General features: G+C 41.2%; 1 protein-coding gene across 2 annotated transcripts in view; it reads left to right on the plus strand.

Annotated features, from left to right (window-relative positions):
- Window positions 1-14918, plus strand: part of Mccc2 (methylcrotonyl-CoA carboxylase subunit 2) — a 52044-nt gene that overhangs the window by 14392 nt on the left and 22734 nt on the right. For both annotated transcript variants that reach the window (XM_090331804.1, XM_090331803.1), the window contains exons 6-12: window positions 563-675; window positions 3845-3958; window positions 6721-6785; window positions 7929-8028; window positions 8134-8229; window positions 10233-10305; window positions 14032-14108. In XM_090331804.1, coding sequence (XP_090187930.1) covers window positions 563-675; window positions 3845-3958; window positions 6721-6785; window positions 7929-8028; window positions 8134-8229; window positions 10233-10305; window positions 14032-14108 — 638 coding nt within the window. The remainder of the gene's footprint in view (window positions 1-562; window positions 676-3844; window positions 3959-6720; window positions 6786-7928; window positions 8029-8133; window positions 8230-10232; window positions 10306-14031; window positions 14109-14918) is intronic.

The following is a 14918-nucleotide window of genomic DNA, read 5'->3' on the forward strand; positions in this document are numbered from 1 at the left end:
TATTTTTGTTGATTGGAGATAAATGTCTCAGGGACTTCCTTGCCTGAGCTGGCTTTGAATGGCAGTCCTCCGATCTCAGACTCATGAGTAGCTAGAATTACAGGCTTGGGCCACCAGCGCTTGGCCTTAGTTGGTGTTTTAAAAACTCTACCGTGGCAAGGCGCGGTGCCTCATGCCTGTCATCCTAGCTATTCAGGAGGCTGAGGTCTGAGGATCGAGGTTCAAAGCCAGCCCAAGCCTCTTATCTCCAATTAATCACTAGAAAATGGGAAGTGGGGGGCTGTGGTTCAAGGGGTAGGGCTGTAGCCTTGAGCTGAAGAGCTCAGGGACAGTGCCCAGGAACAGAGTTCAAGCCCCATGACCCACCAGGAAAAAAAAAAAGATGAAAAAGAAGAAAAAAAGAAACAAAAGAAGTTCTCTGGGCTGTACTTGGGGATTACAGAAAGACTAGAACATTTAAAAAGCTAGGGTAAGATTTCGTGAATCCATGCTGCCATTGATTCAAGTGTCTCTTTTATTTTACTCAGAGATGTTTGTAATTTCTCTCATTTTTCTTGTTCAGTTGATTCGGGAGGAGCCAACTTACCTCGACAGGCAGATACATTCCCAGATCGTGATCACTTCGGCCGCATATTCTACAATCAGGCAGTTATGTCTTCTAAAAACATCACCCAGGTAATTTCTCATTAATGAAGTGTATTGTTTTGCACACCCAAGAATTTTGCTAATTGTGTGCTCCGGGATAACTTAAATATAACAGGTTTTAATATACAATATAAGGTTTTCCCACATCTTTAAGTTGTCTTCAGTTAGGACCTTTTATTAATTATAGAAATAGTTCTTTCTGTAATAAAGGTGATTTTTCTAGGACTGTACATGAAACTTTGGTATACATGAGACATACATGCAAGATAAGTTCATAGTAGCATTGAGTATTAGAGTAAAATGAAACAATAATGTAAGTGTCCATTTGTGTGAGATTAGTAATGATTTAAAACCAGTGAACTGGACAGTGAGCATGGTCTAGTGGTAGAGTGCTTGCCTGGGTAGATTTCATGGTTCCACATACACAGAAAAAGCCAGTGGCACTGTGGCTCAAGTGGTAGAGCGCTAGCCTTGAGACAGCCCACGGACAGTGCTCAAGCTCTGAGTTCAAACCCCATGACTGAAAAACAGAAAAAAAGCAATGAACTAAAATTACATTTATCAGCATAGATAAATCCCAGATATATGAGTAAAAACATAGTAGAAATGGGGTGCCTGTGGCTCATGCCTGTAATCTTAATTACTCAGAGTTGCCATTCCACAAAGGAGTCTGTGAATGTAATACATCTTGATCAGTGGTACCCCTTTCAACACTCTTATTCACCCTTCCCAACCCACTCCTTCCTTCACCTCTTAATTTTGCTGAATATGCACTGGACTTTTTAACTGCATATTCCTCTCCCCTTTTCTTTATTTATCCCTCTCCTTGACCTCATCCTACTCCTTCCAAGTATCCATTTCCCGGTGTTTATTTTCTGTTTCTTAATTTTTTTCTTTTTTTATTGTTGGGGTCATGTATAGAAGGGTTACAGTTATATTTGTCAGGTAGTAGGTGCATTACCTCTTGCACATTGATACCCCTTCTCGTGTTTTTGTCCCCGTTTCCTCCCCTACCCCCTCCCAAATCATCTTGTTTTTCCCCCTTCCCTTCCCTCAAATAAACAAATAAATGTAATATACAGTATACCATAAAGTCAGATACAGTAACCACATGAGATTAACCATAAAGTGTTTTTTTTTTATTTTAAGTAGTTATACAAAGGAGTTGCCACTTAACAGCAGTTTTGGAAATGTATTGTATTCAAGATATCGTGACTATCATTGTGACCCCTTTCAATAGTCTCACTCACATCTCCTCTACCTACCCCTCTCCTCATGCTTAAGTTTTTAGGATATACATTGAATTCTTGACTGCATTCTCCTCTTCATTTTTCTACCCCTGCTTTTTCCACTCCACTCTTTTTGAGTGCTTTTCTTTTTTAGTTGGTCATAGGGCTTGAACTGTGGGCCTGGGTGCTGTCCCTGAGCTTTTCAGCTCAAAGCTTTTGCTCTACCACTTGAGCCACAGTGCTACTTTTGTTTGTTCTGGTGGTTAATTGAGGATAAAAGTCTCATGGACTTTTGTGCCTGGGCTGACTTTTAACCGTGATACTCAGATCTCAGCCTCGGAGTAGCTAGGATTACAGTTGTGAGTCACCAGTGCCTGGATTGGGTGCTTTTTTTTTTTTTTGGTCTATCATGGCACTTGGACTCGGGCCTGGGGCTTGGGTGTCGTCCCTGAGCGGTTACCATCCTACTCCTTGAGCCACAGTGCCACTTCCACCACTTCTACTTTTCTAGAGGTTAATTGGAGATAGAGTCTCACCGGACTTTAGTGCCTGGGCTGGTTTTGAACTCCGATCCTCAGATCTCAGCTTCCCTAGTAGTTAGAATTACAGCCTTAGTAGTTAGGATTACAGGCGTGAGCCACCGTTCCCGGCTTGAGTGCTTTTTTAAAATGCCAGTCCTGGGACATGAACTCAGGGCCTTTGTACTCTTCCTTACATTTTGTTCATAGCAGGCATTTTACCACTTGAACTCTACCTTCACTTCTGTTTTTTGCTCGTTTATTGGAAATAAGGATTATAATTGTGAGCCACTGATGCCTGTCACTGATTTGTTCTTTCAAATATGAGGTGTGTGTGTGTTTGAGTGTGTGTACGTGCCAGTGCTAGGGTTTGAACTCAAGGTCAGGGCCCTGCACTGCTCCTGAGCTTTTTGGCTCAAGTCTAGTGCTCTTCCACTTGAGCTACAACCCCACTTTTGCCTTTTAAGTGATTAATTGGAAATAAGAGTCTCTGGAACTTTGTTACCTGGGCTGGCTTTGAAGTTCGATCTTTAGACTTAGATCTGGATTAGAGGGACAGTTGGTATTCTGCTTGGCTCTGGGATCTCTGGTTTCTGAGAAGAAAATCGATCCAGGGATGGTATACATATTCTAACCACCATAGACATGGCATCTTCAACTACACTATTTTTCATTGTTTTGGAGGCTGGATGTCTCAAGAGTTGAGATAGGAATTGGGAGTGTGGCCTAGTAGTAGAGTGCTTGCCTAGTATGCATGAAGCCCTGGGTTTGATTCCTCCGTACCACATACACAGAAAAAGCTGAAAGTGGGGCTGTGGCTCAAGTGGTAGAGTGCTAGCTTTGAGAGAAAACTCAAGGACAATGCTCAGGCCCTGAGTTCAAGTCCCAGGGCTGGCAAAAAGAACAAAATAAAAAAGAGTTGAGGCAGCCAGTGCGGTACCTTCGGGAGGTACTCCTCTTCCTCCTCTGCCTGGTTTTGATTTCACTTGGCAGAGAGATTTTGTTAACTATTTCTAGTGGCCTTAATACCATTGGGACTCCACCTGCACAACCTAATCTGAACCCATTCACCTCCCAGAGCTCCACCTCAGAACATATTGGGAATGATGGCTTCTATGTGGATTTGGAGAACACAAGCATTCTATCACAGATGGTGTGATGGTATTTTGTCTGTACCCTACCTCCCGCCCCCAGCCTTGTCTCTTGAGTACTTGCTGACAATTACTATTCTTTCCTCTCCTTTTGCTCTCTGATTGTTTTTGTGGAACTCTGTTCTGCCTGTTTAGTTCTTATTTTTGAAAACGTCCCTTTTAGCATCTTACATCATTGTAACTCTTTTCCTAGTTCCTTATCTGTTTTCCTTTTTGAGTACTAGAATAGCTTGAGGCAAACTTGGCATTCTACTGTAGAGAATAGGGTGATATAGTCTGTTTGTGTCTTTTACTCTTCCAGATAGCAGTGGTCATGGGCTCCTGTACAGCAGGAGGTGCTTATGTACCTGCAATGGCTGATGAAAACATAATTGTATGCAAGCAGGGGACCATTTTCTTGGCAGGACCTCCCTTGGTAAGTATGTAATTCCTGCTGATTGGTTGAAGGTAAAGAGACATAGTCAGGTTCCAGTGGCTTAAGCCTGTATTCCTCACTGTTCAGGAGGCTGATATCTGAAGATCACAGTTTGAAGTCAGTGCAGGCAGAAAATCCTTTGAGATTCATCTCCAATGAAAAAAAATCCAGAGCCAGGAGGCGGCACAGTAGCTCAGCTCATGCCTGTAATCATACCTACTCTAGAGGCTGAGATCTGAGGATTCTAAGCCAGTTGGGGCAATACAAAGCCTACCAAGCCAGCCAGAGACTCTTATCTCCAATTAATCACTATATAATGGGAAATGGGGCTGTGGCTCAAGAGTAGGGCCGTAGCATTGAGCTGTAGAGCTCAGGGACAGCACCCAGGTCCAGGGGTAGGGAGTAGCTTTGAGCCAAAGAACTAAGGGACAGCGCCCAGACAAGAGTTCAAGCCCCATGACTCCCCAGATAAAAAAAAAAAAAACAAAACAAAACTGGAAATGGAGCTGTGGTTCAAGTGGTAGAGTGCCAGCCTTGAGCATAAAACCTCAGGAACAATGGCCTGAGTCAAGCCTAAGGACTTGGCACAAGGAAAATTTTAAAAATTGCTAGCTTTTAGTCAGTACAGTATGTTTTGATCACTATTGTTACCCCTTCTATCATTAAACAAATAACAAGGAAAAACGTTGAGTGCATTTTCCTCTCATTAACCAATAATATCTGTCCCATCCAACATAAGTAATCCTAAAGAATAAATGTACTGAATGCTTGTTGAATAATACCTTGAGCTTTTTTTTTTTTTTTTTTTTTTTTTGGGTCCGTGTTGGGGCTTGAACTCTGGGCCTGGGCACTGCCCTTGAGCTCTTCAGCTCAAGTCTATCCTCTCCACCCCCGAGCCACAGTGACACTTTCTGTTTTCTAGTACACCTTGAGACTTTTATCACATTTTAACCAACAGCTATTCAGGCTCATCTTGTCTTCCATAGGAGTTATTAAAAATTAACACAATTGGGGCCAGGAATTTGGCCTAGTTGGTAAAGTGCTTGGGTAGCATGCATGATGACCTGGGTTCAGTTCCTCCATACCACATACAAAGAAAAAGCCAGAAGTGGTGCTGTGGCTCTAATGGTAGAGCCTCTAGCCTTGAGAAAGCCCAAGGATGGGGCCCAGGCCCTGAGTTCAAGTTCCAGGACTGGCAAGAAAAAAATTAACACAATCATTGGAGGAATGGCAATAGTTTACATAAAAGCATGTTTTTGTTGTTGTTTTTTGGTGTATGTGTGTGCGTGCCATCCCAGGAATTGAACTCAGGGCCTAGGTACTGTCCCTACTCTATCACTTGAGCCATCGCACCAATTTCAGCTTTTTGATAGCACCTCCATCTCCTGGCTGACAGTATAGCAAGTTGAGAAAGGGATTTGAAGGTGGGGCTCAGCAGCAGACACTCTGAGATGCTTGGAAAATGGCAGAAGCAAATGGTGGTAAGAAGACCAGCTTTTGAAGGAACTTTGTTTTCCTCTCATTTGTTTTCTGACTTGTTATGTATATGAGCTGTTTTAATTTTCTCTAACTTTATCATCTTTACACCTATCACAGAATCAAATGTGGGTGTTCAATAAATATTAACTGATGACAAATTCTTATTTACTCAGTTTATTAGTCAGATCCCTGAAAATAAATATAGCATATCTGTTGTTTATTCCTTTTTACCACTTTAAATATCCAGACACCTCTTATAATTAGTTATTATCTGAACCTAGTATTACTTTACACTGAATTTTTTGGAAAGAAAACCAATAATTGATTTCTGGAGGTGGGATAATTGGAAATTTTAATTGCTTCTCCCTGTAGAGAGGTACTTTATTTAAGACAGGGATTTTGATGTAGCAAATAATAAGCCATTTCTGTGCTGTACTTATTGATTTTTATTCTAATACATTTTTTTTCCTATTGAAGAACAAATGAACCCAGGATGTAGAAATCAGTACAGTTCCTACAGGGTCAGCTTGTCATTTAGCATTAAATGATTTTTCTTCCTTTTTTCCTGCTATAATGTCTCAGGTTATAATTAAGTCATTGATTTATTATTTCAGTTTTCTTTGTCTTTAGTCATATTTTGCATTTTTGTGTGAAACAGTCTAGCAGATTATTTTTTTCCCCACCGTAAAGGTGTAACCCAGATTAGGTGGTAATTGGAATTTTAGCTTATTGACTTAAAGATAAATCCTGCCTCCAAGGAAGTCACAGTATAGACTTGAGGACAGAGATGTTGCACATTTTTGAAATCCAGTGTGGCAAGGGTCATACTGAAGTGTGTAAGTAGAATTCTCCAGGACTTTGGATTGCCAAGCACTATTCTGTTAATACTGTAGGCATCCGTCACTGTGAGAAAGTAGTGTGTGTCTGGCAAGCTATGTGGGAACTCCTAGATAGGTGAAACAAAAAGGGATTGTAGGTGGGAGGAGGAACTAATACAGACTTACAAGGCTCTGCCACCTGCGTGGAGGCAGCACAAGGTAGGGAGGCGCCAGCTTCCTTCCAATGGGAAATGTTTGGCTCAAGTTAGGCTTCATCACTTGTGCGTGGACCGAGGGACATATTCTCAGTGAATCTAGGTTAGGGTCTTTCATCTGTCGACTAGTGATCGTATTCTCTAGGTTTGCTTGCAGGGAATGAGAAAGCCCAGTGTTGTGTAGTTCTGTTTAGGGAATCATTTTGTATCGTGCATGGCCTCATCTCACTGTGGGTTTCTATCCTTGTAGGTTAAAGCAGCCACTGGTGAAGAGGTGTCTGCGGAGGATCTTGGAGGTGCTGATCTTCACTGCAGGTGAAACAGGAACACGTATTTCCTTTTAGGATTGATGACTGAGTTATTTATCTTATACCATTTTTTTTTCTTAGTGCTTAGCTAGTTAGGCTAAACTGTAATTTACTTGCCTTCATTCTGATGTTTGGGTTCAGTTTTTTACACGATTGCATTTTTAAGCTAGACGGTCAGCTTTTGCAGTATGTTTTAGGATTGAAGAGCTAGGTTTCTTATTTAACAAATACCAGTTGAGCATGTATTATATACAAGGTACAATTTGTTTTTGAGGTTTGATCAAGAGACTTGATGGGGTCAGGAGTTTGGCCTAGTGGTAAGAGTGCTTACCTAGCATGCATGAAGACCCACCCGGGTTCAATTTCTCGGTACTACATACATAGAAAAAGCCAGAAGTGATGCTGTGGCTCAGGTGGGAGAGCTCTAGCCTTGAGAAAAGCCCAAGGACGGTGCCCAGGCCCTGAATTCAAGCCCTGGGACTGGCGAAAGAGGGAGAAGAAGGAGGGAGAGGGGGAGAGAGAGAATTAGTTGATGGATCTTGTATAGGGGTATAGGAAGGTGAGGAGGTGCACATAATGATATGAACTGATTTCATTTACCAAATGGGAAACATGGAAAAAATTTGGGACTGGAACAAAGGGATCAGACATTTCTTTTAGATCTGAGAACCTAGACCTGCTTGTATGATACCTTAGGTTGAGCTTGCTAGGCAGGCAGTCTCCTTTGAGAGGAACAGTTCAAGGTTGGAGACCATGTTCAGTATCTTCATTAGAATCCCAGTTATTTGCTACATTGTGAATGTGTGCCATTTGTGGATGGACAGGATGTATCAAGCTGCTCCAGGAGCTCTTAATAAAAGAAGCCCTGTCAGCAAGGCTCATGGTCTAGCAGAAGTCAAAGAGAAATAGAAGAGGTAGGCTCTGCTACTGTTGCTATTAGTTCTAGGGCAAGGTACCTATGTGTCTCTCTGTCTTTCTTCTTTGAAGATCATGTCATCTTCCAGTGGCATTATGAGAAATTAATAAAATGACAGTTACAGAAGTGTTTTGGAAGTAAGAATTGTCCTCAGATGAGGAAGGCATTTGGGTTTAGATGCTTAATTTCTTTCTTTCCCCAGTTCTAATTGTTGTCCTGTGCTTTCCTCTGTAGAAAGTCTGGAGTCACTGACCACTATGCTTTAGATGATCACCATGCTCTTCACTTAACAAGGAAGGTTGTGAGGAGTCTCAATTTCCACAAGAAGTTGGATGTATGTAGGATATGTTCTCCTTTTATTTTCCTGCAGAATATTGTAGCTTATGCCTCCTGAATCATGTCTTTAAACAGGTTGACACAGTGTTCCAAATTTTTATAGGTTACTGTTGAACCTTCTGAAGAGCCATTATTTCCTGCTGATGAATTGTACGGAATCGTGGGGGCAAACCTTAAGAGGAGCTTTGATGTCCGAGAGGTGTGTGGAAGGGGAACTGTGAGCTGTCAGCCCTACTGTCAGTGTCTGTGGGTATCATTTTCAACTCACAATATAGGTGTCACTGGTGAGACGGAGAGGTCTTTAGTAATTGGGATGTTTTCAATGCACCACATAGTTTGAATCATTCCAGGTCGGACTCCACGTCCCTGCAGGCATTCGGAACAACATTAGTGCAACATCATAGTATTCAGCTGTGCCTTGTCAGTGTTCAGTTGTGGGAGATGGATGAAACCCTTTTGGAAACCCTTTAGGAAAATCAGTATGACATTAGCGAAGAGTAGGCTTGATTGCAGTTAGAGATGTTGCTATGGTTACAGATTATGATACAGTCTTCTGTTTTCTAAAGTGACAATTTTTAGTGTTTGCTTGGAGGATATAGGCTTTTATTTTGTTCAGTAACTATTACTGGCAAGATAAATTTTGAATTAAGTCATCTTAAGGGCCTCTTTGCTAGAAACGTTTAACATTTTAAGTTGCTTTCTCTTTTTGACTGTAAAACTATTTACTCACTGAAAAATGTAGAAAAAAAATATTTCTTAAAATGGTTCGAATTCTACCACCCAGAGAGAGCACCTCAGTTTTGGACGTTTTGATGTAAGGCATGTTTACATTTCCCTGTCATCTGTGGGTGCTGGGTTTGTGATTCTGCCCCACTAACCACAGGTCATTCAAACAAACATCTGTAATGTACAGACATTGCCTGAACTGGGAATAGTACCATACCACTTCTTGAAGTCTGGGTTCTCATGAAGATATATTAAGGTGGTTTGTGTGTAGGAGAAAGATTCAAGATCAGTTCTATCAACAGGTCTTGATTGCTGTGCCCTTGGAGCAGCTTTTTCCTGTGGAGCAATGGCAGTTGCTTGTTAAAGAGGCTTAGCACTGGAGGCACACAGCAAAAAAGATAACTGGCATATTCGCATGTTTAGGCAAACAACTAGAAGATAATAACAATAGACCCTTTAAATGAGAACCAGTAAGTAACCTTTAGTTAGCATTTTAAAAATATTATCTTTAAAAAAGATGAAGAGGGGCCAGGAGTTTGGCCTAGTGGTTAAAGTGCTTGCCTAGCATGCATGAAGACCCAGGTTCAATTCCTTGGTACCATATGTATAGAAAAAGCCGGAAGTGGTGCTGAGTCTCAAGTGGTAGAGTTCTAGCCTTGAGAAAGTCCAAGGACTGGCAAAAAAAAAAAAAAAAAAAAAGATGAAGTGGCAGATGCAGAGGAATTTAAGGTTATTCATTTATTTATTGATTTTACAGTGCTGGGGATTGAGCCCAGGGCCTTAGGTAAGCTAGGCAAGTGCTCTACTACAGGCCTACATCAGTTTTAAGATGTAGCTTTTAAGCGTTTTATGACTAGTTTTTCATTGAAAATAAGTCATCTCTTTTTGCAAGGCTTCGATACAGTTGGCACAAGCTTTGTTATTTGGAGCACTACAAATGTATGAATCAGTTTTTTAATGGAGCTATTTCCTACAGACGATTTATAGCTGAATGACTTGGTGGATGTACAATTGAAAATGATGACATGTTCTGAGACACCAGGCTTTATGTGATATGTTTGATTGGTGCCAATGTCCTCTGATTCTAAGCTCTTCTGTGCCCTGCTTCTGGTTGTATTCTGAGTCACACCCCACCCCCCGACCTCCCTCCTTTGCGCTTCTTCCCCCCCCCCTCAGTCTCAGGGGCTGAGCCCAGTCACCAGTAGCCAGTGTCTCTACTGCTGCTTCTCTTGTATGCAATAGTGTTCTTGCTTTATGGTGAAATAGCTCTCACTTTTATCATAAAATTAGAGCCCAGAATATCTTCTGGTTAATAACTGTGTCTGTCAGATAAAATTCTAGGAACATTTTTCTATGAACAGTGAAATTTTGTGAAGGAGACTATGTCACTGTAAATTATTTTCCTTATAAATAACTTGAATGCAGAAATTTCTCTGTGGTATCATGACTCAGGAACATTTATTTTTTTTCTCTTAGGTCATTGCTAGAATTGTGGATGGAAGCAGATTCAATGAGTTCAAAGCCTTATATGGAGACACATTAGTTACAGGTACAAAAGTGAAGAAGGGAAAATCTGAACGTTTTCTACTGCATTGAAAATAAGTCATCTCTTTTTGCAGGGCTTCGATACAGTTGGCACAAGCTTTGTTATTTGGAGCACTACAAGTGTATGAATCAGTTTTTTAATGGAGCTATTTCCTACAGACGATTTATAGCTGAATGACTTTGAGGATGTAGAATTGGAGATGATGACAGCTGATGTTATGGGTCCTTAGCTGTGACTTTGTGGCATTGTATGAGAAGATTCTTATAGTAAAATGAGCAGGGAATATTTGTTCATTTTGCTTTTCTGGGTAACATAATTATTTTAAAGATTTCAGCTTTGTCTCTAGTTCAGCTGAGAAATTTCATATGCTGCTAAGCTTTCCAGGAGGATGTTGAGGTGAATCTTGTCTCAGACTATCTGCTTCCTGTGAGGATGGCTGAGCTGGGTGTCCTTCTCATATGTTATACCTTGTCTGAAAAAAACTGAGTATATCAAAGTGTTTTGTGTTTTGCCTTCAGACATTACTTTTGTAGACCTGTGAAGAAAAAATATTTCATACAGATGTTAGACTTAGAATTTTGGACAAATAGAACCAGTCTTATGAAATACACTTGGTTATGAAATGTTTGAAAATAGAGCAGTTTATCTGAAGATAACATATCAGAGCAGGGAAAAATCCTAGCTGTAAAAATCCAAATTGCAAAAACATATTGAGGCTTAAGACTAAACCTTAACACTTTTCTCTTGGTTTGATTTGTGAGCAGGAAAAAGATTCACACTGAATGTGGGATTTATGTTTTTGTACTAGGTATTTAAATGATTAAGACTTTTTGTTTGATATATGAACAGGATTTGTTACCAAATGGTGCAGGATATAACCCCAGTTGTATAGCAGTTTAGGGCTTCTCTGCTTTCTAAAGATGGATAGGCTGTTCTTGTCAACCACTTTTGAAGTATGTGCCCAGGTCTTGCCAAAAGACTTGTGGCCTCTTGTCCTCAGAATTCTGGGGATAATATCCACTTCCTTCTACCTCTTCAGACAACTGGAGCATGCAAGGTTGGGATTAGGAGGAGAGATAAGAACTGAGGGATGCGGGGTAGTAGGCATAAGGAGTGCGCGGAAGACCAGATTTCACAGAGACTCCGTGTCTCCACAAGGGAAGTTCTTCAGGATTTTCTCATCCCTCAGCACTTGCTCTTATGTGTAGGATCCAGTGGTTTCTTGGATTTGTTGGCTTTCTGGCTTGAAAGTGCAAATTGGATTGGATAGTTGATGGGCCCCAGTGGTGTGCCCAGCACAATGGGTCATGTTGGAGCTCTCCAAGCTGGGCCATGAGGTTGAATATCTTGGTGATTAAAAGGGTAGCACGCTGGGCACCGGAAACATATTTCTAAGCCTAGCTACTCAGAAGACTGAGATCTAAGGATCACGATTTGAAGCCAGCTTAGGCAGAGAAGCCCAAGGTTCAGCTCCAATTAACCACCAAAACTGCCAGAAGTAGAGCTGTAGCATATGTGATAGATCCTTAGTCTTTATCTAGAAAGCTAAGGGACAGTGCGCAGGTCCAGAATGGAAGTACTGGTTCTGGCACCAAAAAAGGAAAAAAGTGTAGCATCTTCCAAATGAGTGCTAGAATGCTGCCTTTGTGGGTGGGGTAGGACCAGAATGGATTGCTTGTCCTTATGAGGGTTTCCCCATGCCTGATATACCTTGAGATGTTGTCGTGCCATTTAGGATGACCACCCTAAGCTTTTGCCAGGGATTTGAGGCCTAGGAGTCAGATGTAGGTGGCCATCACAGCAGCATCTGTTTTACTGCACTGAAAAAAAGGATACCAATTTTTAAAAATAAATAAAACAAGCTGGTGCTGATGGATCACACCTGTAATCCTAGCTACTCAGGAGGCTAAAATCTGAGGATCATGGTTTGAAGCCAGACCAGGAGGAAAAGTCTGTGAGACTTTTTATCTCCATTGCTCAGAAAAAGCTAGAAGTGGTATTGTGGCTTAAGCCTTGAGTAAAAAAAGCACAGGGACAGAATCTAGGCCCTGAGTTAAAGTCCAGGGAACAACACACACACACACACACACACACACACACACACACACACACACACACACACACACACACACACACACACACACACACACACACACACACACACACACACACACACACACACACACACACACACACACACACACACACACACACACACACACACACACACACACACACACACACACACGGGTAAAATACAGAAACATGAAGAAGTCAGCCATTATGGCTGAATCAGTGTGCACACACTCATAACTGTTCCTTCTTCTGTAGTATGCTTGAGCAGTTGTGACAGATGGACATAGCTACACAGCTTGAGTATGAATAGGCAAATTTCAGGATTGCAGAGACTTTGGTAGCAAGACTGATCAAATAAACCTGTATGGAGCCCTTATTTCTAGTTTTTTTTTTTTTTTTTTTTTTTTTGTTGGTTGTGAGGCTTGGACTCCACCTGGGCACTGTGCGTGAGCTCTTCACCCCTGGGCCAGGGTGTTGTCCCTGAGCTCTTCAGCTCAAGGGGAAGGGCGGCCCTTCCCCTTGAGCCACAGCACCACTTCCGATTTTCTAGAGGTTAATTGAAGATAAGAGTCTCACTGCCTTTAGTGCCTGGGCTGTCTTGGAAAAATGATTCTCAGATCTCAGCCTCCTGAGTAGCTAGGATTACAGGCGTGAGCCACTGCCCCCAACTTTATTTCTAGTTTTTAGTAGGCCTTATTGAAAGTGTCTAGAGGAAGATTTTTTTCCCCCTCTCATCAAATTCTCATTTTTCCATGTAATTAGCCTGCTTCACAAAGTAACAGTTGTTCCTCTCCACCCTTCCACTCCCCTTCCTTCCCCCCTCCCCTCTTTCTCATTTGGAATGGCCACAGAAAAATGACAGTTAAGGAAAGGTAAGGAAAAGATACAAATGTAGAGAAAATGAAGATAGAATGATTCTTCTAAGCTGAACTGGGTTTCTTGCTTTATAATTAGTTATTTCTAGTCTTGACTGCTCTGGCTTTTTTAAAAGAAAAATCATTTCCTTGAGTTTATTTATTTTGTGGGTCTTGGGGCTTGAAGGCCTGAACTCTGGGCCTGGGTGCTGTCCCTGAGTTCTTCAGCTCAAGGCTACCACCCTGCCCTTGAGCAAGCCCCACTTCCCATTTTCTAGAGGTTAATTGGAAATAAGAGTCTCAGGTCCTTTTGTGCCTGGGCTGACTTTGAACCTTGATCCTCAGATCTCAGCCTCCTGAGTAGCTCGGATTCCAGGCGTGAGCCACTGTGGCTGAGTTTATCCTTTTTAAGGCTTAGGCCTGTAATTACCATAGGCATTTTCAGCCATGTTGGTGAATTGCTCCTGAATGTTGAGTTTTAAATGATGCCATCTTTTGGTATGTTCTGTTTAGAGCAGTCTGGGTATTCAATATGTCCTACACACTCAGATATCCTTTAGAGCACAATCCGTCATTAAACCATTATTCAAAGACAAATGGATTACGTTGCATGTAACATTAACCTTTTAGAGAAGGAAAAAAGTGAAAGATACATTCTATTTAGGAATCAAAGCTTGTGACATGAACTATTTTATATTATAGACAAAATTTCTTTGTATTTAAATTTTGGTCTGAAATTAAAGATCTCTGTTGTGAACTTAAAACCCTCTGAAAAGTCCTTTCTGGATTTTCTTTTGAGGGTTTGCACGGATATTTGGATATCCAGTAGGCATCATTGGAAATAATGGAGTTCTCTTTTCTGAATCAGCAAAAAAGGCAAGTATTGGTTTAAAAAAAAAGGGGATTTTGTTTTATCTTAGCATCAAAGGTCACATGGTGAATTAAAATGAATTACATACAAGCTATGTGATGTTTAAACAGATAGCATCAAAGAGCACTGTGTGCTCATGGGTGCAGTGCTAGTGGTTGTTGTGTTTTATATTAATGTAACATAAAGAAGTACTGTTGTACAATTAAAAATCAAATATACTTGGGGGTCATGGGGCCTGAACTCAGCATGGGTGTTATTCCTGAGGTTGGCTTTGAACTTTGATCCTCAGATCTCAGCCTCCTGAGTAGCTAGTATTACAGGGGTGAGCCACCAGCCTTGCATCTTAGGATAATTCTTATGGGATACTTAAATTGCTAAAATGGGTATATATGTACTCCTAAGAAAGGGAACACTTGCCTGAAAGTGCCTGTTCTTCAGGGCTTCCTATGCTGTAGGGATTCAGGCTCCCAGCTCCTGAAATGATTTATTAATATACCAGTTTCTACATTTTACTGTCCTTGTTTCTTCAACTCAACTATAAAAAATGAAAAGAAGGCTGAGAGCATGGCCTATGGTAGAGTGCCTGCCTAGTATGCATGAAGACCTGGATTTGATTCTTCAGTACTACGTACATAGAAAAAGCTGGAAGTGGTGCTGTGCCTCAAGTGGTAGAGCCCTAGCCTTGAGAAACCCTAAGGATAGTGCTTAGACCCTGAGTTCAAGCCAGGACTGGCAAAAAAAAAAAAAGTAAATATAAGGAAAATTAATGTCAACTATAATCATATCACAAAGAACCTTTTAATAACAGTTCATAG

Source organism: Megascapheus bottae, chromosome 4 (assembly GCF_031878675.1).
Source record: "Megascapheus bottae isolate mThoBot1 chromosome 4, mThoBot2.hap1, whole genome shotgun sequence".
In the NCBI taxonomy this organism is placed as follows: Eukaryota; Metazoa; Chordata; class Mammalia; order Rodentia; family Geomyidae; genus Megascapheus; species Megascapheus bottae.